General features: G+C 39.2%; 1 protein-coding gene across 3 annotated transcripts in view; it reads left to right on the top strand.

Moving 5' to 3' along the window:
* Positions 1 to 18,873, top strand: part of JAKMIP2 (janus kinase and microtubule interacting protein 2) — a 197,152-nt gene extending 178,279 nt beyond the window's left edge. For 2 of the 3 annotated variants that reach the window (XM_002710292.5, XM_089336038.1), the window contains 3 exons: positions 2,760 to 2,825; positions 6,461 to 6,531; positions 18,336 to 18,873. In XM_002710292.5, coding sequence (XP_002710338.1) covers positions 2,760 to 2,825; positions 6,461 to 6,511 — 117 coding nt within the window. In that variant the 3' untranslated portion in view covers positions 6,512 to 6,531; positions 18,336 to 18,873. The remainder of the gene's footprint in view (positions 1 to 2,759; positions 2,826 to 6,460; positions 6,532 to 18,335) is intronic. The other variant, XM_089336039.1, reaches the window with a different exon arrangement.
* The last annotated feature ends 5,395 nt before the right edge of the window (positions 18,874 to 24,268 follow it).

Below are 24,268 nucleotides of genomic sequence, written 5' to 3'. Positions count from 1 at the left end.
GAGATAAAGCCATTGCTCTCATCTGTCTTATAGGTGGAAAGGAAAAAAGCTCCAACATAAATTAATAATAACTGATACAATTAGAGTAACAGTAAGTGCTATGAGGAAATCATACAGTGCATGTGACTGTGTGTGTGTGAGAGAGAGAGAGAGAGAGAGAGAGAGAATTTGGGAGTAGTACTGCCTACTTTGGCCAGATAAGAACTCTCTGAAGATGTATAAAATATAAGGAAGCAACCACATAAGTGCCTTGGCAAAGTGTATCCTTGAAGGGAGGGATAGCAAGAGCATGTTCTTAGAATGTAAAATGGAAATAAGTTTGGGATATTTGAGGAACAGAGAGAGGCCAGCATGGCGGTGGCACACAGAGCCAGGAATAGGAGGTTAAGTTGGACAGGGTAAGAAAAGACCAGCTCATGAAGGTCCTGCAAGAGTTTGGATTTTACTCTGAGCACAATTCAGCTAACCCTTCCTTCCACCCCTTCCCCACATACCCCTTTAAGTCTCAGGAACTTCTATGGTCATTTTCATATTCTAAGACTTCACAGTGAGTACTGTGGATGGCTCTGGGACGGACAAGCTAAGAGGCAGAAAGAGCCGGTTCTATCAAATACCAGTTCTGACGAGGGATGAGAGTTGCTGGGCGTACTTGGTAGCACTAGAGATAGAAAGCAGTAGTAGAAAGGGAGATTTGTTTTGGACCTGATGAGGTTTCCTGTTGGATCAGATGGCAAAGGGTTGGGAAAGAAAAAGGAGCCAAGCATAGATCATGAATCTGTTTAACAAGTAGGTGTGGGCAGCTGCTCTAAGGTAACCACTGTAGTAGGAATTGGAGATTGGTGATGAAGTGATATATAGGGTATTTACCTTTCTACTTAATTTTCTTACTCCTTCTGTTTTACATTTTTCCCTCCCCATCTGGATCTGACAGTTCTTTGAGATCAGCAGCCAACTGAAGCTTTCTATATGTTCTCTGTTACGTCCAGCATGTTCTTAAAAAAGTGAGACAGAGACCAACAAGCACAGACTTGATGGCTGAATGGGTATCACGATAATCTCACAGGTCCCACAGCTTTCTCAATTTAACACTTGCCTCCACATCCAGTAAACATGCCAAAAATAACTTGGAAACTCAAGGTGAAAATATTCACAATGTATTATTTTGCCCTGCCTCTTTCAAGCATAGGCAACCAGGTGGATATATCCACCAGCACACATGACACCAGCAATCATTTTAAGCATTCTCCAGCATTCATTTTAAGCTCAGCTTTGATGGTCTTGCTATTGCCAAACACGATGCCATCCCCTCTCATACAAATCTCAGCCCCTTTCCTTTATAGCAGAGTTTCCCAATTGTAGCACTATTGACATTTAGAGCCACATAATTCCTTATTTCTTATTTGGATGAGACAGAGCAGTCCTGTGCATTGTAGAATGCTTAGTAGCATCCCTGCTGTCTTCCCATTAGATGCTTGTTGAACACACCTCCTGTTGTAACAATAAAAAATGTCCACTTAGATAGTGATGGTGGTTATACAGCTTTGTGACTGTGTTATACACCATTGAATCATACACTTGAACATTAAAAATACACTAACTTTAAAAAAAAAAAAGTTCAGACAGAGCCAAATGTCTCCTGGGTGGGAGGAAGACAAAATCATCTTCCCCTCGAGAACCATTATTTTAGGGCAAAAGAGTTATGATTCTCAAATTCAAGTATCGTTTGTCCTCCTTTCTCATTTTGCTCTGCACATTGCATTATAAAAACCTCTCTTTCTATGTTATCAGCCCATTTGACTTCCCAGATTTTCTTCTTAGGCTACAGTTCTCTATTTTCTAACTATTTCCAACACAGGCATCACATAATAAGCCCGCATGGCATAATCCCATGCATGAACATAAAGAGTCTTTAGATTGTCCAAAGAAGTGTAAAAGTAATTTTTTTCTTACTTGTAAATCATGGGCTATGTAATGCTGACTTCAAATCTGCACTATTTAAATGAGTGGGATTTCATTGCACAGTTGACAGGTAAGTCAAAAAACAGCTCCAGAGGCTTTTCTCTCCTTAGGGTCGCTACTCCTCTGTTGTAGTTGGGGTTTGTTCCCCCATAGTTTATCAGTTCCCTCCTGGGAATTTGTGTTGAAGTATAATCACTATTTTATTTCATGAGAATTGGTCAATACCGTTTTGTGAGGAAATTCTGTCCTGAAACACGGTTGAAAGAAGGTTGAAAAGAAAAGTTAGCAAAAGGCAGTAGGCTCAATTACATTTCCATTAGTCAGCTTTAGCCACTTTTAATTTGGTAATAAATAACCATAATCTCAATCCAAGTGATTTACCACAAAGCCATGTTTCTTACTCACTGGGTCATTACATGCTGCTTTCTCTACACCAAAGTGGCTTTCCCACATCTCACTCCAACATGTCCCAGTGGCCACAGACAAGTGCATTGGCTAAACCTGACGTCACTGTGGAGGGATGTGTAACTCTTATAAAGAAGGGGTCTGCATAGATAAGGCCAGTGGAGCGGGGAGACAACTAATGTGGACAATACAGGCAATGCCATTGGCTTTGCACAACAAGCAGGGGTAATTTTTGAACAATAAAAGTCTTTTGAGTATGGAAAAATGAACATGGAATCTTTCTAGCTTCTTGTACTAAAGTTAATGGTTTTACAGATTTTTTTTTTTTAGTTTGCTGAACAATTTTTCTGTACTGCTTAACATCTACTAATTTTTCTTTCATATTCTGTCTTCAGAGAATCCGAGACTTAGAAGATAAAACAGATATCCAGAAAAGACAAATAAAGGACTTAGAAGAAAAGGTATGTGTTGAATTTAATATCTATTTTGTTTTATTTGTTTAATCAGAAGTAATTCTGATTTTGCTTTCTGTGCTTTTATAATTTCTTCTCAGTTATGCATGTCATATAGGCAGGTGTAAAGTTACAGTCAACACAGTCATCACCCTCAATCAGGCACCAGGATTCTAGCAAAGGTTCTGCCATCAGTATCATAACCTTGACATTTTTGCATTTTGTGTTGACTCTTACTCTTTTTCTGTATTTTCTTTCTTCAAGTTCCCCCTTCCTCATCTTCCTTTCCTTTCCAAAGTTCCTTCTGAGTTTTAATACCCTACTACTTTGTTCTTTGTTTTAAAAATCCTTTTAGTGCCTTCAATGTGTCGCTTTTTTTTTTGCCCTCTGATCCTTGTGCTACAGTTTCACCTCAACAGGAAGTTCAGCCTCCTAGGTTGACACACGGTGACTCCATCCTCTGTCACTTCCTCTGTGATCTGGAAGTGTAACTGGGTCTCCCGAGTCAGCCAGTTGTCTTTTTTGGGGAGTGAGGATGTGGGGGAGGTATAAAACAGTGGTTCTTCAGGAGAATAATTGGAAATGTAGGGGTGGTGGGAGAAGGGATGGACTCCGGAAGGGGTGCCGAGCAGGCTTTAGTGAACTGAACGGTCTGGCCCAGCGAAACTGTGCTGCCCGAGACACCAGGGGGTGTCCTGCTGAGGAACACAGCAAGGATGGCAAAGAGGTCTTCTCTCGCATCCCAGCCTGATCGACTCCTGGCAGTTACCTGAATCCGTGCACTGAAAAGGGAAGAAGATAGCAAACCACCTAGCACTCCTGATAAGCAGTTAGAATTGGTTCATCCCAAATCGCTTTTACAGTTTTTCATATACGGGAGGTCAGAGGAAGTTGGTGGGGTCTAGTACTGAGATCACCACGCCCCCAGATTCTTATGCAGGTTGGGTCTTTCAGGCACTCATTTGACCTTGGGTGAGTGACGTCACCTCTTTTGTCTAAGTCATTTCTATAAAGGAGGGATAATAACACTTGCTCCCTCCTCCTCTCATGGGTTCCAGGAAAAATAAATGAGTTCACTTATGTGAAAATTAGGAAACACTAAGAAAGGGTAAGTCAAACCAAACAGTATGATTTTAAAATTTCCAATCCTAAAATAGACATCGTCTACAAAATTTTAAATGTGAATTTCCCTCATTTCAGAAGTGGGCTATTTAGTTCTTCAGGATTGAGTGAAGCCAAGGTAAACTACAATAAACTGAGGGTGGAGTCTAGTTTCCTAGTGATTGGCAGGCAGACCCACAGATGGCAACTTCCCTGGTTGCCGAAGGACGGATGCGACTCCTGTCTTGCATCTTTTGTGTTTTTGAATGCCCCCTCTCAGACATTCTTTCTGCTAATTCATAAACTGTCCTGGACCAGCTCAAGGAGGAAGTCACAGTTAAGGTAGTCTGGCTCTAAAATATTATCATGTCACTCATTCCCCATTCAGCTGAAGTTAGAGAGAGTAAGATAGAGAGGGATTTTAAAATATATAGTAAATATCACCACTCTAGTTATTCTCTAAATAAATCCCAACGGGAAATTTGAGAGAAATGATTATGTCCACTGTCAACATCAATGTGAACTTCTCACAATTCTTTTGCTCAATATATATTGTATATTTGAACTTCCTAAGCATTTATGATAATGGGGTAATGTACTTAATAGAAAATCATGATCTTTAGTTATAAAAGCTGCATATTCTACATATGACAGTAAAGTAAACCACACCACAAACAATCCATTTGACTTCTGACTTCAGATCTGCATGGACTATGAGATTTTAATACACTTTCTATTTCCTTGACTCAGTTCTGCTTGTCCTCCAGACTAAAGAATGGAGAGTTGTCTGCTTTTGATTATGTTTGTTTTAATTATAGACCCTGAAATCAGTAATTGTGTAGGTATTCTGCTTACCACAAAATGTCCCTTCTAAATGAATTTCAATTAATATGAATTAAAGTCTAAAAAGAATAAAATAAAATAAGAATGTTAAAGATCACTTATGTCAGAGATATTTCTTCATTCTTTCCCTTGAGGATATATGATAGTCATTCTTTCTTGCTCATTTCCATGCACACAGTTAGTATGCATCAGTTGATGACAACAAATGTGTTGAAACAAAAAAAATTGTTTCAGCAGTATGCAGCACTTTACCACATCCAAACCATCTCATTTGGTTCTCATAATTATCCCGCAAGACTGACACAGCAGATGTTATTATCCTTTTTTATATAGATAATAAAACAGTAAGTCAAAGAGGTTAGACAGTTTGCCCAAGGCTATCCTTCCGATCTAAAGTAAATCAAGCCCAGAGATTAGGGTGTCTGGCCTTTAATCTGCTCACCACCCTACAGGGACCAAAAATCTCATTACAGTCTAAGAGACGGTCACCACCTCATGCCCACAGAGGTAGCTCTGAGGTCTGATCTTCTCATGGGAATAGTAGAAGCCTTCCATTCCTCTTCTTTTTTAGCTTCTCCTACTTACAGATGTAACTCCAGGGAATGAAAGAAAGAAAAACAGGGTGTCTGTTTTTCAGGATATTGGGTTAGTCATCGATACATAGCTCTTGGCACCATATTTATAGAACTCAGCCATCATGAAGCAAGAAACATAAGCAGTGGCAGCAAAGGAAATATGCAAAAATATGCACAATATGAGAATGTCATACATGACCCCTGTTAAAAGATGTTGTGTCCAACAGATGTTCCTGGAGTATCATAATCAAGCCAGAGACTCAGTGACTCTGTGAAAGTAAACCATCAAGAAAATCAATATTTTTTTTAAAAGTGACATGGCTTGTGCTTATCTGTCCAGTTACCTGCTTCTGAAGTGATTTCTTCTGGTAAAAAAGAAACAAACCAAACCCCATGTAATTCTATGAGTGAAATAAGGAGACCTCTATCTTAGAGGCACACAGTTGAAAATCAAACATACATTGTCTGAAGCGCCCACTGAACTTGACGCATATTTCATACCAATAGGATTATCACACATCCTCATTTGCATGGGGCAGACCCAGTTTATACCTTGGTATAATTGATTTTTATTAATTACTAATAGCACCTCATTTCCCTCTCAGAAGTGCTCTACTATGGATAAGTAATCATGTTTACTGCATATATTAATACTCCTCTATGCTTTAGTCTAAAACTTATCACATTAACCAACAATGATAACATCACATGATTACACATTTGTATTGGAATACCATATCATACATGAAATATAGAGAGAATATAACAAAGCAGGACTCAAGTTATCTAAGCTCTAGTCCTTACTGTGTCATGAACTGATATAAAAACTATTGGTTTTGTACTTGTATGCCTGCTTTTCTCATCTATAAGATTAGGTGCTTAGACCAATTATCTATAAGACCCCTTCATAGTTCTAAAATATATGAATTAATGTTAGTTGCACACAGCATAGCTCTGCAAGTAAGTAGATAAATGGAAGGTATGAAATGTTGGAACAAAAAGGGCAGTTAATATGTAGATAAAAAGTTGTCAGACTTGGAAAATAAGGAATACTGAGGTTTTGTACTACCTGAATGGCGCTACAGAAATTCAGATTTTCATAATCTTCTTCTTTTTCTTCTGCAGTTTCTGTTTCTATTCTTGTTCTTCTCTCTTGCCTTTATTCTATGGCCTTGATGTCAAGGTGCCTCTTAAAGGTAAGATTCCATTTAATTTTCCAAAATGTGATTTTAGGAGGTGTTTGATAAGGATAGTGCATACAGTTATTATGTCATGTTTGACTAAAAAAATGAGCACCTTTGGTTTGTTGAGCTTCAATGTCATGAATGGACAAACATACCAATCCGTTTGGGTGATTATTAAAAAAATAAAAATTATGAATTATGTTGAGAATGTAGAATTTTTTTTCCACTCACTGTTTCACTTTGAGAAGTCACTATGCCTGTGGATCTTGGTATTCTCATTATAATCCCTCGTAACACAGAAAGAGTTGTTTCTGTATATGCAAAGTGAAGAAGCATGACTGTGTCTTCAAGCTTCCAGCTTGAAAATTCTGATGCTGTGAATGTAAGAAGCCATTAATGACTGCTGTTTGTTCAGCCCTTTTTTCCCAGTCTCTCTTCATCAGAATTCAGAAAAGCAGGTTACTTAACTGAAATTGGATTGTATTTTCAAATAAGTCACTTTTCAATGTCAATTTGACAAAAAAAAGTCTTTTTATTACCAAGCCCATGTCTCATGAATACATGAATATGTAATCCTATCCAGTGATCCCTGTGCTCACCTCAGACTTAATGAATCAAATCACTGGGGATGGAGGCAAGACACGGTGGGAGAGGTGGAAAGCAGGGATTGGTCTCTATTTAACAAGCATGCCAGGTGATTTTCATGTACAGCCAGGTATGGAAACCCCAAATCTCAATACCATTGTGAAAACGAGAGAGGCCTAGCTCCTATTCTAAATCCATTTATCATGGCTCATGTCAACTTTAGTCTATTAAGTTATATCAGGCAGAGATCTTTCCTGTGCCTTTTTTTTTTTTTAACCATTTTCTTTAGCAAGATGAAAAAGAGAGAGAGATTCTCTGTCTCACTCCATGGATATCAACTCTGGTGCCTGGATGTGTTACAGACTAGTAGAAATGCTTTAGCGTGAGCTGATAGAGTTCAGCAGATATGCCTGGGAAATTTATGATCTCTATAACCAACTCTCTGGCTTTGTGCCTTCTTCTTGACTTTTGTCTGTGAGCAGGGTGATAGCCTGCAGCACACAAAGAAGCGCACCAGGTCTCTAAAGCTGAAGGAGAGGATCTGAGTTAGAAGGCAGGAGAGTCTCTAGGAAGGGATCAGAATAGCCAGAGCATCGCCCCCAAAACACAACAAAGAAACTGAATAAATGAAGTTTGGTAAGAGGTGATACATGGTGAGCTTAGAGAAGGAGAACTCAAACCTTATGAAAACTAGTTATGAAATGACGAGGTTTCAGCAATATCATCAGTGATAAGTAGCTATTGTGTATTGAGAGCCATTCTAAACAATAGAACCGCAACTTTCACAAAACCACCTGTGAGGTAGGTAGGTATTTTATTCCTATTTTACAATTGTAGAAACTGCAGCACGTGACTTTACCAAGCCCATACAACTATACCTGGCAGGACTGGGGTTTATTCCCAGGCAGCCTCACTCCAGAGTCCTTTTTGAACTACCATCCTGGCTCACCAATGACATAAGCAGCATTATGTATGAGAAATCAGGCCATCTTCCATTTGCATAGCTCTCTTTAGCTGTTAGCTTTTAAATTACAGGATGCTCAGCTCTATATCTTTCCCATTTTATGCTACTCCTTGAATGATAAACAAGATTTGATTTGTTTTTCCTCTAAAGCAGCATACAGGGAACACTTAGTAATTATGTGTTACATTAAAGACTATAAAGACAATAAATAATAGCATAGTAAATTAGCATTACAATGGATCTGGGCAGTATAACATGTACACAGGAAAAATAAGTAGTTTAGATTGTACAGACTTAAAGTCAAATACACTTTTGAGTTGAAATCTTGACATTTATTACTTGTTGGTAAGCAGTTCATTTAATGTATCTGAAATTAGGTTTCCTATTCCATAAAAATTATTATAATCATGGTATCGTATTGAATGTTGTGCTGAGAATTAAATGAGGCTATGCATTTAAAAGACTTATCACATTACCTGGAATAGTTAAAAAATCAGCAACTATTAGATATTATTATTAAAATGTTATCTATCACATTTACTAAGTTTGCAAATACTTAAGTTCAAAAATCTAGCCTCTAGTATTTCCAAGTTGTTACAATTTCCTAAATTCAAAGAGTAGTTGCTCTTCATCTCTGCTTTTTAGGTAATAATCTGCATTTAAATAATATAAGGAATAAAATATTACTGAAAACTGATTCATGGTACTTATGTCTCCAAAGTAGGCAAGAGAGTGATAAGAACAAGGAAGGAAGGCCTTGGTTTTTTGTCAAGTAGTAAAAGCATTCTGCAAACAACCATGAAAATTTCTTCTGTACTAAATTAATGATCTATGTTCTTCTAATAAACCCAAGATATTATTACTTAATATTACTACTTGAATAAAATGTAAAGATACCCTTAATAAAATGGAATGACTCATTTTCTCTTAGCAATTACCTGAATCATCATTGTCAGTGGTGATATAGAAGCTACCAAAAAGCTTCCCAGAAGGCACCCTTACTGCACTCAGTGCTTGCTGATGAAATAACTGAGTTGCAGGTATTATATTGGGACTTTACCTTAGACTGGGGGATTCAAGTAGTTCCAGGAAATATCATCTGACCATGCCTTCTCTTTATTCCAAATGAGCAGTGTACTACTATATCAGTCGGGCTTCTCCAAAGAAGTAGAACCAATAAGAGGTAGATGGATGGATGGGTCAATAGATGGTTGGATAGACAGACAGGTAGATATATACTCATATATGACAGGGGACTTATTAAAGGAAATGGCTCAGATGATTATGAAGGCTGGAAGTGCCCTGTGGACTATTTGCAAGTCAGAGAAGCAGAGAAGCCATTGAGTGGCTCAGTACAAGTCAGAAGGCCTACAAACAAAGGAGACCAGTGGTGGAACTCTCGTCCAAAGCCAAACACCTCAGAGCCCCAGGATGCCAGTGGTGCAAGCTCCAGAGTCCAGAGACTACAGACTGTGGGATTCTGATACCTAATTCATCCTCTGCTCCTCCTGGATTAATCATCTCTCCATAGGCCCTGTTTCCTAACACTGTTGTACTGAAGATTAAATTTTTTAATGAATTAATTAATTAATTTGAAAGGCAGAATTACAGCTACGGAAGGAGACACACACACACACACACATCTTCCATTTGCTGATCACTCCCCAGATTGCTGCAATGGCCATTGCTGCTCCAGGCTGAAGCCAGGAGCCTGAAGCTCCATCTGGGTCTCCCATATGGGTGTCAGGAGCTCAAGTACTTGGGCCATCTACCTACACTTTCCCAGGTCATTTGTAGGGAGCTGGATCAGAAGTGAAGCAGGGGTCAATGCTGTGGCATGGCAGATACAAGCTGCTGCATGCAGTGCCAGTTTGAGTCCCAGTTGCTCCACTTCTGATTCTGCTCCCTGCTAATGGCCTGGAAAACAGTGAAAGATGGCCAAAGTTCTTTGTCTCCTGCACCCAAATGAGAGACACAGAAGAAGCTCCTGGTTCCTGGCTTCGGCCTGTCCTAGCTCCAACCATTGCAGCCATTTGGGAAGTGAGCCAGTGGATGGAAGACCTCTCTTTCTCACTCGCTCTCGCTCTCTAACTCTGCCTTTCAAATAAATAAATAAATATTAAAAGAAAAAGACAGTAAGGACTAGAACCAGGCACATGTAGGATACTGACATTGCAGAGACTTAATCCAGTATATCACAACCCCAGGCCTAAGGTTCAGTGTTTAACACTTGCTTTTGGAGGACACACAAGAGCCAGAGAAAATTCCAATCATTCTACTTTGCACAGTTACTTAGTGAGACAAAGAAAAAAATCGGAGCAGAAAATAGTCATCACTAGATTAGTTCTTTTATACAATTTATAATGACCCATTGAAAAAAGCTCCTGTTCCGAGCAGAAAAGGGTTAATCAAGAACATGGTAGCACCACATTTAATCACTGTGACTTTGTGAGGACCAAAAAACAGTTGATCATGATTACATACATACTTTGAACAGTTTCATTTTTTAAATTTTGAAAAAAAAATTATACATATTTATGGGGTACAATATGATGTTTCAATACATGTACACATTATACAGTTTGATTCAGGATAAACATAGCTATCTTCTCAAATTTATCATCTCATTTTGGTGAAAATATTCAAAATCCTCTCTTCTAGCTTTAGATAAATACACATACATGTACACACATATACATATGTATGTACATAAAAACACTGTCATCTATAGAACAGAATGCCAGAACTCCTTTTCTTTGTGTAACTGTAGCATAGCACCTCTTTACCAATAGTTCCCCCTCCTCCCCTCCCTGCCATTCTCAGCCTCTGATAAACACCACTTTACTTTCACTTTCTATGAGGTTTTTTGTTTGTTTGTTTGTTTGTTTTTGTTTTGTTTTTTGTTTTGTAGATTTCACATGACTGGGATCAAATGATCCTGGTGTTAGTTCAGTTTAAATGACACTGCTCTAGTATTGACCATGATACTAGAAAGCTCCATGTTTTTACTCCCTGGCCAGTATCTTAAAGCACATAATACGCTATTGCAATTTTAATGCAAAAAAAAAAATTAGTATGCTAAAAATTCATAGTTGATTGGTTACACATGCTCTGTTAAAATACACAAAGCTTTACTTTTTGTTTCATTTATATTTTTTCAGTTCCATCTTCCACCCATGACAATAGATCAGTGGAAAACAAATGGCCACACAACCAATCTGTGTTATTTGTCATCTAAAATGGAATTTTGCTCTGTTATTTTATATTATTAAAGAAAGTCTATAAGATGAATGATTATATGCCAGCAAATCATTCTGTTCTTTATGTCAATATATCTAGTAGCCTTTATTCGGTCACATTAAAATTATTCCCTGTCTCACAAATTGGACATTAATATATCACAGAGTAGTGTTTATGCTTTATATGTCTTTGTGTTTTCAGTGTCTATGACAATATATACTAGGTGTTAAATATATATATTTATATATATATGACAATATATACTAGGTGTTAAATAAGTTAAATTGATAGATGGAGTGAGTGACAGATAGGTGAATGAATAATTGCTGGGTAGATGGAAATGAAATCAGGTTTTTTAAATGTTAAATCAGATATGTAGGTGGCATAGTAATGTAATACCAAGATAATATATCTGACTTGGTTCATATATATACAAATATATATATCACTTGGAGATTATCATTTATATAAGATATATATGTATATATCACTTGGAGACTATCTTAAAGAATCCATTAACAATAGAAAGAGTACCTAAACACATATATTCTCCCCCTCCTCCTTAGCTAGAACAGCCTAGCAGCTGGACTCAGAACTTCCCTTATAGATATTATTATAACCCTTTCTCTACAAAGCAGTTAGAGTGAGTTTTTTCAAAACACAAATAGAATTTTTGCTCCTTTCCTAGAAAAACGTCACCATCAGAATCAAATCCCTGTTCCTTAACATGGCCCGCAAAGCCCAGGATGGCCTAACCACAATGTCAGGCGTGGTGTTGCTCCAGTTTCCCTTGATGACCACACTGCCTCCTGCCCACCGTCAAGGTTTTCCTGCCATCTTAGAGCACAGAAAACTTTCTGTCCCATTTACCTACCAAACATCTCCACACTCAGCTTTCAGATCTCAGCTCGCTTGTGATTCCCTTGGGGGAAGTCATCTTCCATTTTCCTCCTGGCTGAATTTTTCACACCTTTGGATATTTTTACAATTCATTCTCATCCATCCCCTCCCCTTTCAAACTAAGCTTAATGAGGTCAGCTACAAAATATGTTTTGCTTACCTTTATATCCTAAATTCTGTGGCAGTGCCCAGCACATAGTCAACAATCAAGGAAGACCTTTTTTATTTGTTTTTAAAGGTTTATTTTATGTATTTGAAAGGTAGAATTACAGAGAGAGGTAGAGATAGAGACTGAGAGGTCTCCCATCTGCTGGTTCACTCCCCCAATGGCTGCAACAACCGAGGTTGGGCCAAACTGAAGCCAGGAGCCAGGTATATCTTCTGGGTCTCCCACAAGGAGAGGGCCCAAGCACTTGGCCATCCTCCACTTCTTTCCCAGGTACATTAGCAGGGAGCTGGATCAGAAGTGGAGCAGCTGGGACTTGAACCAGTGCCTGTAAGGGATGCCGGCACTGCAGGGCCTGGGCTTTAACCCACTGTACCACAGCGAGGGCTCCTCAGTGAACACTTCTTAAAAATAATACTGATATTATGAAAAGGAAGAGGGAAAGAATATCTTGTTTTAAAAGTGCATTTCATATGCATATGGATACTATCAAACCTCTACGTCTTAGTCTATTCATGCAGCTTTAGCAAAATATCTGAGGCTGACTAATTTATAAGTAACGAGTATGTATTTCTCATAGTACTGGACACTGGAAAGTCCATGACTAAGGTGCTGACAGGTTGCATGTCTAGTGAGGGCCAGGTTTCTGCCTCCAACTTGGCACCTTGTTGCTTCATCCTCTAGAGGGGGTGAGCACCATGTCCTTACCTGGTGGAAGGGATGAAAGGGCAAAAATGAGCCTCACTAGTGCCCTCCTGTCCTTTTGCAAGAAATTTATCCCATCCATGAGGACAGACCCCTCATGGCCTAATCACCTCCTAAAAACCCTACCTGTCCACACGACTACACTAGGGATTAACTTTCATCAAATTCTGGAGGGGGTATAAACATTCCAACCATTATATTCTCTAGAAATTGATTTCCTAATATCAAAATTAGCAAGTAATAGTAGCTACTGTTTTTCTGAGGGTTGAGTGATATATAGGCAAGGCAACTGGTATAGTAGCTGACACATAGAAAGGCTCATTAAAAGTCAAGTTCCTAGTGCATAGTGAGTCTTGTCTTCAAGAAGTGTGTCCATTTAATCAGACAGCATTTCCCACACCACTGTCAACTGATTAATGTGAGTATCCATTCATTTTTCCCACCCCAGTGGAAATCAGGAAACTACTCCTGATCCTCTGACTTCAAATGTCTTTCCCATTAGGCTCATACAGGCCAATAACTTAACAATCCTCAATGTAACCTCATCTGTTAAATGGAAGTCATAGCAATAGCTACCACTTATTGGATACTATATGATAGATTGTACATGAAGGTTGGGGAAATGATAGGTGCCACAGATAGTCGTTAGATGTCCAGATGGTGTAACTAGTTGGATGGTGGGACCCTTACAGAAGTCAAATGTGGGGCTGGCACTGTGGCGCAGTGGGTTAATCCTCTACCTGTGGTGCTGGCATCTATATGGGTGCCAGTTCTAGTCCTGGCTGTTCTTCTGATCCAGCTCTCTGCTATGACCTGGGAATCAGTAGAAGATGGCCCAAGTGCTTGGGCCCTTGCACCCACATGGGAGACCCAGAAGAAGCTTCTGGCTTCAGATAGGCCCAGCTCTGGCCGTTGTGACCATTTGAGGAATGAACCAATGGATGGAAGACCTCTCTCTCTGTATCTCTTTCTCACTGTCTATAACTATACCTCTCAAATAAAAAAAAATCTTTTAAAAAAAGTCAAATGTACCAACAACACACTATGACAAAAATCTGATGGCATATGGTCAAGCCTCAGAAATGACAATTGCAGTATCTGTTTTACAGAGGAGGAAATTGAAGCTCAACACTGTTAGAAACCCACTTAAAATAATTCCTAGGGTTGGGGGCCGGTGCTGTGGCTCACGAGGTTAATCCTCTGCGTGTGGTGCCAGCATCCCATATGGGCTCCGGGTTCTAGTCCCAGCTGCCCCTCTTCCAGTCCAGCTCTCTTCTGTGGCCCGGGAAGGCAGTGGAGGATGGCCCAAGTCCTTAGGCCCCTGCACCTGCATGGGAAACCAGGAAGAAACACCTGGCTCCTGGCTTTAGATTGGTGCAGCGGTGGCCATAGTGGCCATTTGTGGGGTGAACCAACAGAAGGAAGACCTTTCTCTCTCTGTCTCTCACTCTCTCACTGTCTATAACTCTACCTGTCAAATAAATAAATAGAAAAAAAAATAATTCCTAGGGCTGGTGGTTGGCTTAACTTAGGGGTTAAGTTGTTGGTTGACATGCCCACATCCCATATCGGAGTACCTAGCTTGAGTCCTGGCTGTTCCACTTCTGCTGATCCAGCTTCCTACCAATGCACATTCTGGTAGGCAGCAGATGATGGCTTTGTCACCCACATGGAAAAGGTCTGCTGAGTTCCATGTCCAGGCTTCAGCCTGGTGAAGCCCAGGATGTTGTTGGTACTTGGAGAATTAATCAGCAGATGGAAAACCTCTCCCCACTTGTCTGTCTGTGTGTGTACGTATGTGTCTCTGTGTCTCTCTCTTCCATCAAAATATAATTTTAGTAAGTAAATAAAAATTAAAAAAGAATTCCTGTGACCTCTTATATAACTGAGTTATTCAGAATGCCAAGCCAAGGGTTAGGTTGAAATCCAGGTCTCCCAAATGGGTGGCAAGAACTATTTGAGCCATCACTACTGCCTCCCAGGGTCTGCATTATTGACAGGCAACTGGAATCAGGAGCCAGAGCCAGAGCCAGGAATTGAACCCAGGTACTTCCATTGCAGACATGTAAACTGCTAGGCTAAACTCACAGCACACTCTTTTGGTCTTTAAAAGCACACATGTTTACTCAAATGATGGATTTTACCTCAGTTGTGATAGTCAAAAATGATGTATGCTTTGGCACAGAATTCAGGATTTAATCTCTGATGGTATATGCATGGAGAAATTGCAAGTAAAAGACTTTGTGTTTATAAGAGAGATCTTCAAAAAGTTCATGGAAACATGTATTTTGGAAAATTGTGCATAGATTTTAAAATTTGTTAGCACTCATATAAACCTTTTAATTCCATCTTCCATGAAAATTTTGAAGTTCCCATTTGTTTTATTATGTGTATAACAAACAGGAAAACAAGTCTGTATCCCTTGAAGACTATTGTATATACATTCAGATCTATTCTCATTCCACTAGGGAATAGGAGAATATTATATTAACTAGATGTTTATTTACAGTTCTAACCCCAGTGGACTATAAATATGAATTTGATCTGATTTCTCAAATCATGGCTTTCACTCAGATTCTGTAACTAAATCTTAAGTAGGCTCCTAAATTTTCAGTCACTGTAAGCTCTCAGGAGTCTTGCCTAGGTTAGAAGTGTGATCTCAGACTGTGTTTAATCTCATTTCTTCCCCTATCATCCCCTAAGTATATGCCCAGTAGCCCTGGGGAGGGGTTATTTCATGGTCAGCTCCAAGAGAACTCTTGCCTTTCTCTCCCTCTTCAACACTCAATCTTTCTGGAGAACAGAGAGGTAGGGAGGGATGTTGATCTTACCTCCCAACTCCATTAGACGTGGAGCTGGCTATTTCTCTGGCCATGACTGACCAGACCTTGATGCCTTTGCTGGAAGCAGTGACCAAAGACACCACACTGGGGGACAAACACGTGCGCTCTTCAGGAGACTGGGCAGAGCTTGCCCACTGTACTGTTCCTAGCCTGGACAAGGTCTGACTTACTCCACCACATTCCGGCTCCTGCCGCTGGTGGTGCAACCTGCATCTTCCTTATAGGCAGACGCCTTTTGATGAAGGATGAGCAAGTAGACAACTGGTCTACGGTCCCTACCTCTGCCCTGACATCCCTCTCCAGTCCTCTGTTCAGGTGGATGAGCTGAGATGGTGAAGGCTGTGGTTGGAAAGCAGAAAAGCAAGTCTCACTGTATGTGCATACTGCTCATCTCTTCATGCCTCAGAGCCTCCCCCTCACCCCCTCACGGTCATCTCAGCTCCTTCTCACCAGTGCTCTTTCCTTCCAGTCTCACCCAGTCTTCACAGCAAAAAGGCTCCACAAAGATGCATCCCAGACATCTCTGACTTACATATACAGCGCAGATTTCCTTAAATCTCTCTCTCTCTAGAGGGGATTGGAAGTGTTCTGGCAGTACGAAGTGCCTCCTTTTCTCTCCAGTGTGGACCTTGATCACCATTTCAGTAGTAAAGTCCTCCTGAAAAATTAACTAACTTTTTCTCTTTCCTTCCTTCCTTCCTTCCTTCCTTCCTTGCTTCTTTCCTTCTTTCCTTCTTTCCTTCCTTCCTTCCTTCCTTCCTTCCTTCCTTCCTTCCTTCCTTCCTTCCTTCCTTTCTTTCTTTCTTTCTTTCTTTCTTTCTTTCCTTCCTTCCTTCCTTCCTTCCTTCTTTCTTTCTTTCCTTCCTTCCTTCTTTCTTTCCTTCTTTCCTTCTTTCTTCCTTTCTTCCTTTCTTCCTTTCTTCCTTTCTTCCTTTCTTCCTTTCCTTTCCTTTCCTTTCCTTTCCTTTCCTTTCCTTTCCTTTTTTCTTTTCTTTTCTTTCTTATTTTGAGGCTGAAAGAAGTGAAATAACTTGGGAAAATGAAATTTCATTTTCTCTCTTCGTGTTGCTCAGGCTCTACAGCTCATATATCCTTAAGCAATGCATGACAGCACATACTCTGTGCTTTGTGTGGCTTTTTGTGGGGGGAAGCAGGGGGAGGATGTGTGATGATCCAGACTTCTAATCAGGGGAAAATCCAAACACATCGATCTGAAAAGGAACACAGAGACCCAACTGGCAACACCCCAGGATAACACCTTTCCAAGCACATACCTAGGCCAACCATGAATCCCATGTGACAAGATTTCCAGGGAGTCTGTAATCCAGACTTTAGAGTAGAGACAGTCTGCTAGTGGTTAACAGTTTTGGGGGAGGAAATGTGACATAAAAGTCATTGAAGAGCATAGACAGGACCACTTTTAAAATCACATCTTAGTTCATATTTGGGGGCATGATGATTCAATTGAGCTTTTTTAAAAAATCCATTTATTCATTTGAAAGGCAAAATGACAGAGAGGGGAAAGACACACACACACACACACACCTGCGCGCGCGCACACACACACACACACACACAGAGAGAGAGAGAGAGAGAGAGAGAGAGAGAGAGAAAATCTTCCATCTGCTGAATCACTCCCCAAATGGCTACAATGGCCAGGGCTGGGACAGGCTGAAGCCCAGAGCCAGGAACTCCATCCCAGTCTGTGACATGGGTGGCAAGAGCCCAAAGACTTGAGCCATCTGCTGCTGCCTTCTCAGATGCATTTAGCAGGGAATTGGGTCAGAAGTGAAGCATCCAGGACTTGAACTGGCCTCCGTATGGGATGTCATGGGCGGATGTCATGGGCGGTGGCTTAACCTGCCGTGCCACAACACAGGTACCTCAGTTGAGCTTCTTAAGAAATTATCTGAGAAGGCTCAGATAAAGAGGTAGCAACGACAGTATCTAATAACACAGGCCACTTATTATAGGACAAGAATTAATTGCTTTATACATGGATACTTCAAAAGCATTTGTAGAAGTGGAACTAAAAGATAAATTTATTTTGATGCAAAAAAATTAAACTCCTTGCATATTAGGAATATTCAAAAAGCTCATGAGAATGCATATTATGAAAAAATGCTTGGATTTCAACACTTTTCTGCACAAAAATAAACTTATTCTATTTTCCATGAACTTTTAGAGATAATGTCTATGTATTATGTCACAAGAATCCTTGAACTAGACACCTCTATTTTCTCATGTAAAATTAACATAACTAAACTTAGCAATGTTATGAAACTTGCACAAAATCATACAGCTCAAAGAGGCGGTAAAGGCTAAAAATATTTTTCTTTAATAAATAACAGATTTTTTCTGATTCTGCTATTAACAGAAGTGATGATTAAAGAAATTCTCCTCTATTTTACAGAGTAACCGAAATCATGGATAAGACCCCAGAAAGACAAATGCTTTTAAACCTTCAACGATGGCATAATTGTTTACACCAACAAGAGGGACATCAAAACTAAGAACTATCCTGTAGCCAGGACTACAAATGTATATTTTAAAGCCATTATTCAAGGTTTCTTACTTGACAGTTCCTACATGACCCTGTTGAAAATCTACAATATATGCTGCATTTAATGAAACATGTATATGTCAAACCAGAAGAAAAGACCTATAAACATATATTGTGTAAAGAAAAATTTGAGCAATGAAACCAGTTTCAACAGATCAAGCAAAGATGTGTCTTGGGCATGGAACCAAAGTTACAACGAAACATTCAACCCCTGCTGTGCAGGGGGGTCTTTTAATGTAACACCAAACCCCACGGAAACACTAGTCTGACAATAAACATCATTTTAAAAAATCAAAATAACAACAAAAATAAACCAAGGGTGGGTGGGGAATAAAGCACGAGGAATACCTATGAGGAGCTATTTACAATAAAATGTTTGATTTGAAAAGTCTGGTTTCTTACTACAGGGATTTGCTTTCCTGTCTTTATGATTGCTTTAAACTCAGGAACAGAGACATCTGCAATATGAACGGGAAGAAAAGCCCTCTCCATGTTGTTTTTCTGTAAAAGGTGGAGCTTGTGGAATGCATCCCTCAGATGACACATGAGATGGACCACAGGGACCCTAACTAAAATGGCGGCCAAGTCAATGGACCCTGGGAATGGAACCTGCAAAATGAAAGCAGATTTGATGCTTCCTTGTTCTTTGGCTTCGGCATTCCTCTGCCAACAACAGACTGATCTCATTCGTATTGAAAATGAAGATGACACTCTAAGTCACAAGCTCCCGACTCAGTTCTGTGTAGGAAGCCTACATCTATAGGGAACAAGGGCCAGAGAGCATCTCTGAATCTTTCAGTTTCCAAAATGCTGGTTTTCACATGGCTGCTTAAACTTGCCTGCAAATGAATATGCTACATGATTTGGGTAAAAACACAATAGAGGTGTTAAGTAAGTGTGTACCAACAGGTGGGTTTGCACAGAGATGTGAATATTAAGCAAAATTATAATTATTTTTTGAAGTATCCTGATATGCCCATGGCATTCTGACCTCTTGTTATTTAGAGTGATAAACATTTTTTTCCCAGACAGCTGACAGCAACAAGATAGCTCTACTTTTTTTATATAAAATAACACTATGTAACTGATAAGGTCCTTTTCTACCAGAGACAATTAGAAGACTGGTACTTTTCCTAAGTTATGTATTACTGAGTCTTGGATTCAATTCTGAGAGCAAATATATGTTCCTGAAAAGCTAATTTTACACCTCATTTACTGTAGATAACAAAACAACCTCAATTTTTCAAATTTTCAAGGTTTTATTTATGGGGCTACTCACAAGCATAGAGAGTGCGTGTAGGGAGCCAGAAACTTTGTATGAAATGATACACAAACCTTTCCATTCGTGGGTCCCGTAGCTGAGCCTTCAAGTCTTGATGCTGGCCTCTTCCGAGCCAGAACAGTGGCTGAAGGAGGAACAAGAAAACTAAAATGCTGGAGTCCCACGCTTCGTTCTGGTACTGACTGCTGACCCAGGTGTCTTCGGCCCAGTCACTAAACCTCTCTGTGCCTCAGTTTCCTCATCTGCAAAATGGGGTTCAATGCTTTTTCATACAGTTTCCTTTGCAATTCTGGAACAAGAGGTGCTTAAAGTAGCACAAAGTGCTTTGTAATTATTACAACTGCTGTATTATTTGACTTTCTTGTGTTGTTGAGATAAAAGATTCCCCTGTGTAATCAAATAGTGTTTCAGTTTGGTTAAATCTAAGCACTGAAGCTATCCCATCAAACTACCTGGGACATTATTAGCAATAATAATAATAATCTATAGCAAACAGGTCATCTCATGCTATGGAACAAGAGAGAAGAGATAGCTCTGCTGCTTGCGTATGCATGCCATCATGCCAAACTCCACCCTTATCCAGCAAAGCCCCCATGACCTGGAGACTGGGAGTAAACTGACACGTTATTAGCCTGATTATCTCTTTCGTTTAGGGGAAAGTCAGGCGATATTTCCTTCAAGAAAAATACAAAGCAGACCTATCCTGTTGGATTCTGTTCTATTAGTTAGGTTGCAGATTAAATATGAACAGTAGTTTCATTGTGCAGGCAACGTGAATGGGAGTGCCTCTCCAGTGTCTGTGACCCAATTCCACCAAATTCAGTCAGAAAATATGGAAGAGGATAAGTGACATGCCCAGAACTCGGACCTTACTCTTTCGTTGCACTTTGCATAACGTTGCAGAGCACATCTGGACAAATCCATACTTCCACTGCTCCACCAAGCATACCTTCCTTCTCTTCTTTTTGATTCTGCCACCAAGAAACTTGTAGCTTAAAATTAATAATCAGAAGCTAATCATTTAGAAATATTTGCAAAAATGATGTGGTTTACTATTATATCTGCTATAAATTGGATTTTGTCATACACAAAATCACACAAGAGCAGCAACACCAAGGGTGATCATCTTTATAGCTTTAGATGAGTTTAGGGCAAAATACAAGAGGAGGGATTCTTGGCTTTTGCTTAAGATTCAGGAAATTAGCATTAACACATTTCTCTAGATTATAGACAACAGGGTGATGTTTTTACCTGTTCTTGCTCATGATCCTCTAAATTAATACATCTGATAGCTACGCCTCTCTGTTACCCATTTCCATAAAAGTATCAGCAAAAATATAAATGTGCGTTCCAGTCACTCACGGATCCTTGGAAATGGACCATATCTAAGTGAATGCTTCCCTTGCATGTCCTGTTCAGGAGCAGTAAATAGAGGGCCACTGTGACCTCACTTTTGAAGAAGAGCAGATAATCTTCACTCTGATCTCTAATTTCTGCATCTGTGCTATCCTGACACACCTGGCCAATGAGTTAGTAGCAATCAGAACAGCCTCCTTCAGGGTTAGTTTACTTATTGCTTCTTAAGACATTTATTCCTCAGACAATAAACATAATGATCAAAAATCCCAATTTAGCACAGTTATTCAGGAAAGAAATATTTTTGTGAGAAAGGGGGAAAAAGGACAGACTGGATTTGACTATCACATTAGAAAGTATTTATCTCTAACAGTTCTTAATGCCACCCAACCAATTTTCGAAAACAATAGAACTTGCTGGTGAAAAAATGTCCCTTTTAATTTAAATAAATATATTGCCAACAGTAAGGGTTTAGAAATGGAAGAATAAATTTTGCCCTGATTTTCCTTCAGTTCACAATAAATGCTCATGATGGTAAAATAGTTCTCTTCAACTCAGAGACGACATATAGAGCATGGGTCATCATTGGGGTGGAAAGAGAACATGGGTACTCTGCTAGTAATGGAAAAAATAAGGTTTGCCAAATAACTTGTACTACAGTATTTATTTCAACTGAACGTTGATTGTTTTCAGTTTTAAATAAATCTCTGGCAAACATTCCTTTTTGCTTATTTATTTTTTTGACTGTTTCTGTAAACCCATTGTGTAATTCCTATGTTCATTGTCTTCAATGTAATTCATAAGTTGACTGTTTTTAAATGAAGCATGTCTTTTTAAACTGCCTGAGTTTTCATGAAAACTGTAAAAAGAATATTCATTGGCATTTTGTGTTGATGTGTAAATAATTGCATCATCTGTGTTACATTATATCAATACAGATGAACAACTTTTTTTTAAATATTGCATTCTTTTGATATTGAAGAGTGGCATAGAATACACACACACACAGACACACACAAACCCCAGAATAATTCTTCACTATGCTGTTTGGGGGTTACATATTACTCTTTGTGAATTTTCGTAATCCAAATCTGGCAATTTAAGGATAACTGTTAGTTGTTTAAATCTATCACCTTAGTAATTTAGGTTTATCTTCTGGAATGAAAATTGTTGAGATAACTTTTGAAAGATCCGTAATCAAATCGTAGAGATGATTGTTCACGTCATGAGTTACTGTTTCCAGGAAGGGCTCCACCCCCTCTTTAAGTGAACTTGTACCTTCCAAAGAGGCTGGGGCTCTTAAGGGAGGAACGTTTACATTCTGTTCAACTGCCTGTCATTTCTAGATAATACAATGCCTTGAGGCTTTCAGATGTGTTGGCAAGAGGATTCAGACATAATGGAAGGTTGGAGTTGATCCTCATAAGGCTTCTTTAAGTGCCAAATTCTCTGATTCCATTTCAAACTGGGCAGGGCAGATTCACATTCCTTGCTGTCTTTAGCTTGGTAGTTTAGTTCTTCCTAAATAAGTCTTCTGTTGTTGAGAATCTAAGTCCAATGTTTAATCAAAATGACTGAAGATAGAAAATGTATGGAGGCAATGTCACAAAAACAGGACTATAATTTTTTCTACTCAATCTACTGTATCAAACTTGGTTGTACAGGTGGTTGACTTGGTGAGGTTTCTTCTTTTGTTTGTTTTTTTGCATTGAGACCTCTACACCCATACTGCTATTTCCACTCTTGTTAGAAAGTTCAGTAGGATAAACAATGTTGGGTCAATTTTGCCAACAATTGAGACCCCACAAACTTACTAAAGAGTACATAATGCAATTACCTGACCAAAACCAGATCCCCAGTAGCCACCAATAATGGCAACCACTTATATTTTGACAGCTCACAAAATGTGCCTATTTCCTCCCATTTAGCATAACACAATGAGGGAGATAGAAATCTAAACATGTTTATAAACAGGTGATGTACATATATACATGTGTATATTCTGAATATAGCATAATAGGGTGAGCTCTTGTTGAGTGAGTGCCTCTGTCCTAAGGTGGAGGACATGAAGAAGGGTTTCCTGGTGCTACTGGGTAACTCATGCTTTTGTTTAGCACCTGGTGTCTATGCTCAGTCCTACCTGTGCCTCCTCTCTCTCCTCCCTCATTTCTGTTCATTACTACTATCTCCTGTTGACTGAGGCAGAGACTATTGGTTTTTCAATTATCCAGCCCCATAAACAAGCAATATTTTTGGAAGAGCAACATAAAGTCCAGAACAAACTATAGTATTAACATTAGCCAAAAAGTCCCGCATCTTTATCAACTTAAAGTTCCCATTCCAAGGAACGTTCATGCATGTTTTAACTTTCAAGGCTCAGTTTTGTGGGGACTCGAGTATAGAGCTAAGATAGTTGAATACATAACTCCTTAAATGTCTGTTGTGTAGATATAGTCCAGGGGCCGGTTTCTCCAAGATTTCATCCAATCAGCTGCCTGCATTGTGGTTCTTTCTCTCCATCTCATTAGTATGATGCCGTATATTGCTTCAGTGCTTGGTCATTAATGGAAGAAAAATATAAATTGAGTTTTGCCAGAATGGTCCTATAAAGTACACTGAACATGTACATGTACTGTATGTATTACCGTAGATACTGGAATCAATTTATGTAAAGTTTTATGAATGGTTATTTTATAATTTATGTATTTAATATAGGAATCAATGAACTCCAGTGTTTTAGCTTATATGGAAATAAAACAAGCTGCATTTTTTTAAAAGTTTATCTTGTGCTCTTCATAATTGTTGCAGTTTTTTATTGTTTTCATTTTTATTTGAGAAACAAAGACAGAGGAAGAGAGCGCTCTTCCATATGCTAGTTCACTCCCCCAAATACAACAGCCAGGGCTCGGCCACGTAGAAGCCAACCACCCAGAACTCCATCTAGTGGGAGGGACTCAAGTACTTGAGCCATGTCTGCTGGCTCCCAGAATGCCCGTTAGCAGGAACCTGGATTGGAAGAAGAGGAGCTCAGACTTTCACTAGACACTTTGATAGGAGATGCAGGTGCCAAGCAGTGGTTTATAAGCATATCTGTTTTATGCCAGCTTTGGCTTTTTGTTTTAATATTAATTATTGTGTATTTTAG

Source organism: Oryctolagus cuniculus, chromosome 6 (genome assembly GCF_051225735.1).
Source record: "Oryctolagus cuniculus isolate XC-2025 breed Fujian yellow rabbit chromosome 6, ASM5122573v1, whole genome shotgun sequence".
Lineage (NCBI taxonomy): Eukaryota > Metazoa > Chordata > Mammalia > Lagomorpha > Leporidae > Oryctolagus > Oryctolagus cuniculus.
The sequence above is the reverse complement of the archived record's forward strand: the minus strand, read 5'-3'. Positions and strand labels throughout refer to the sequence as shown.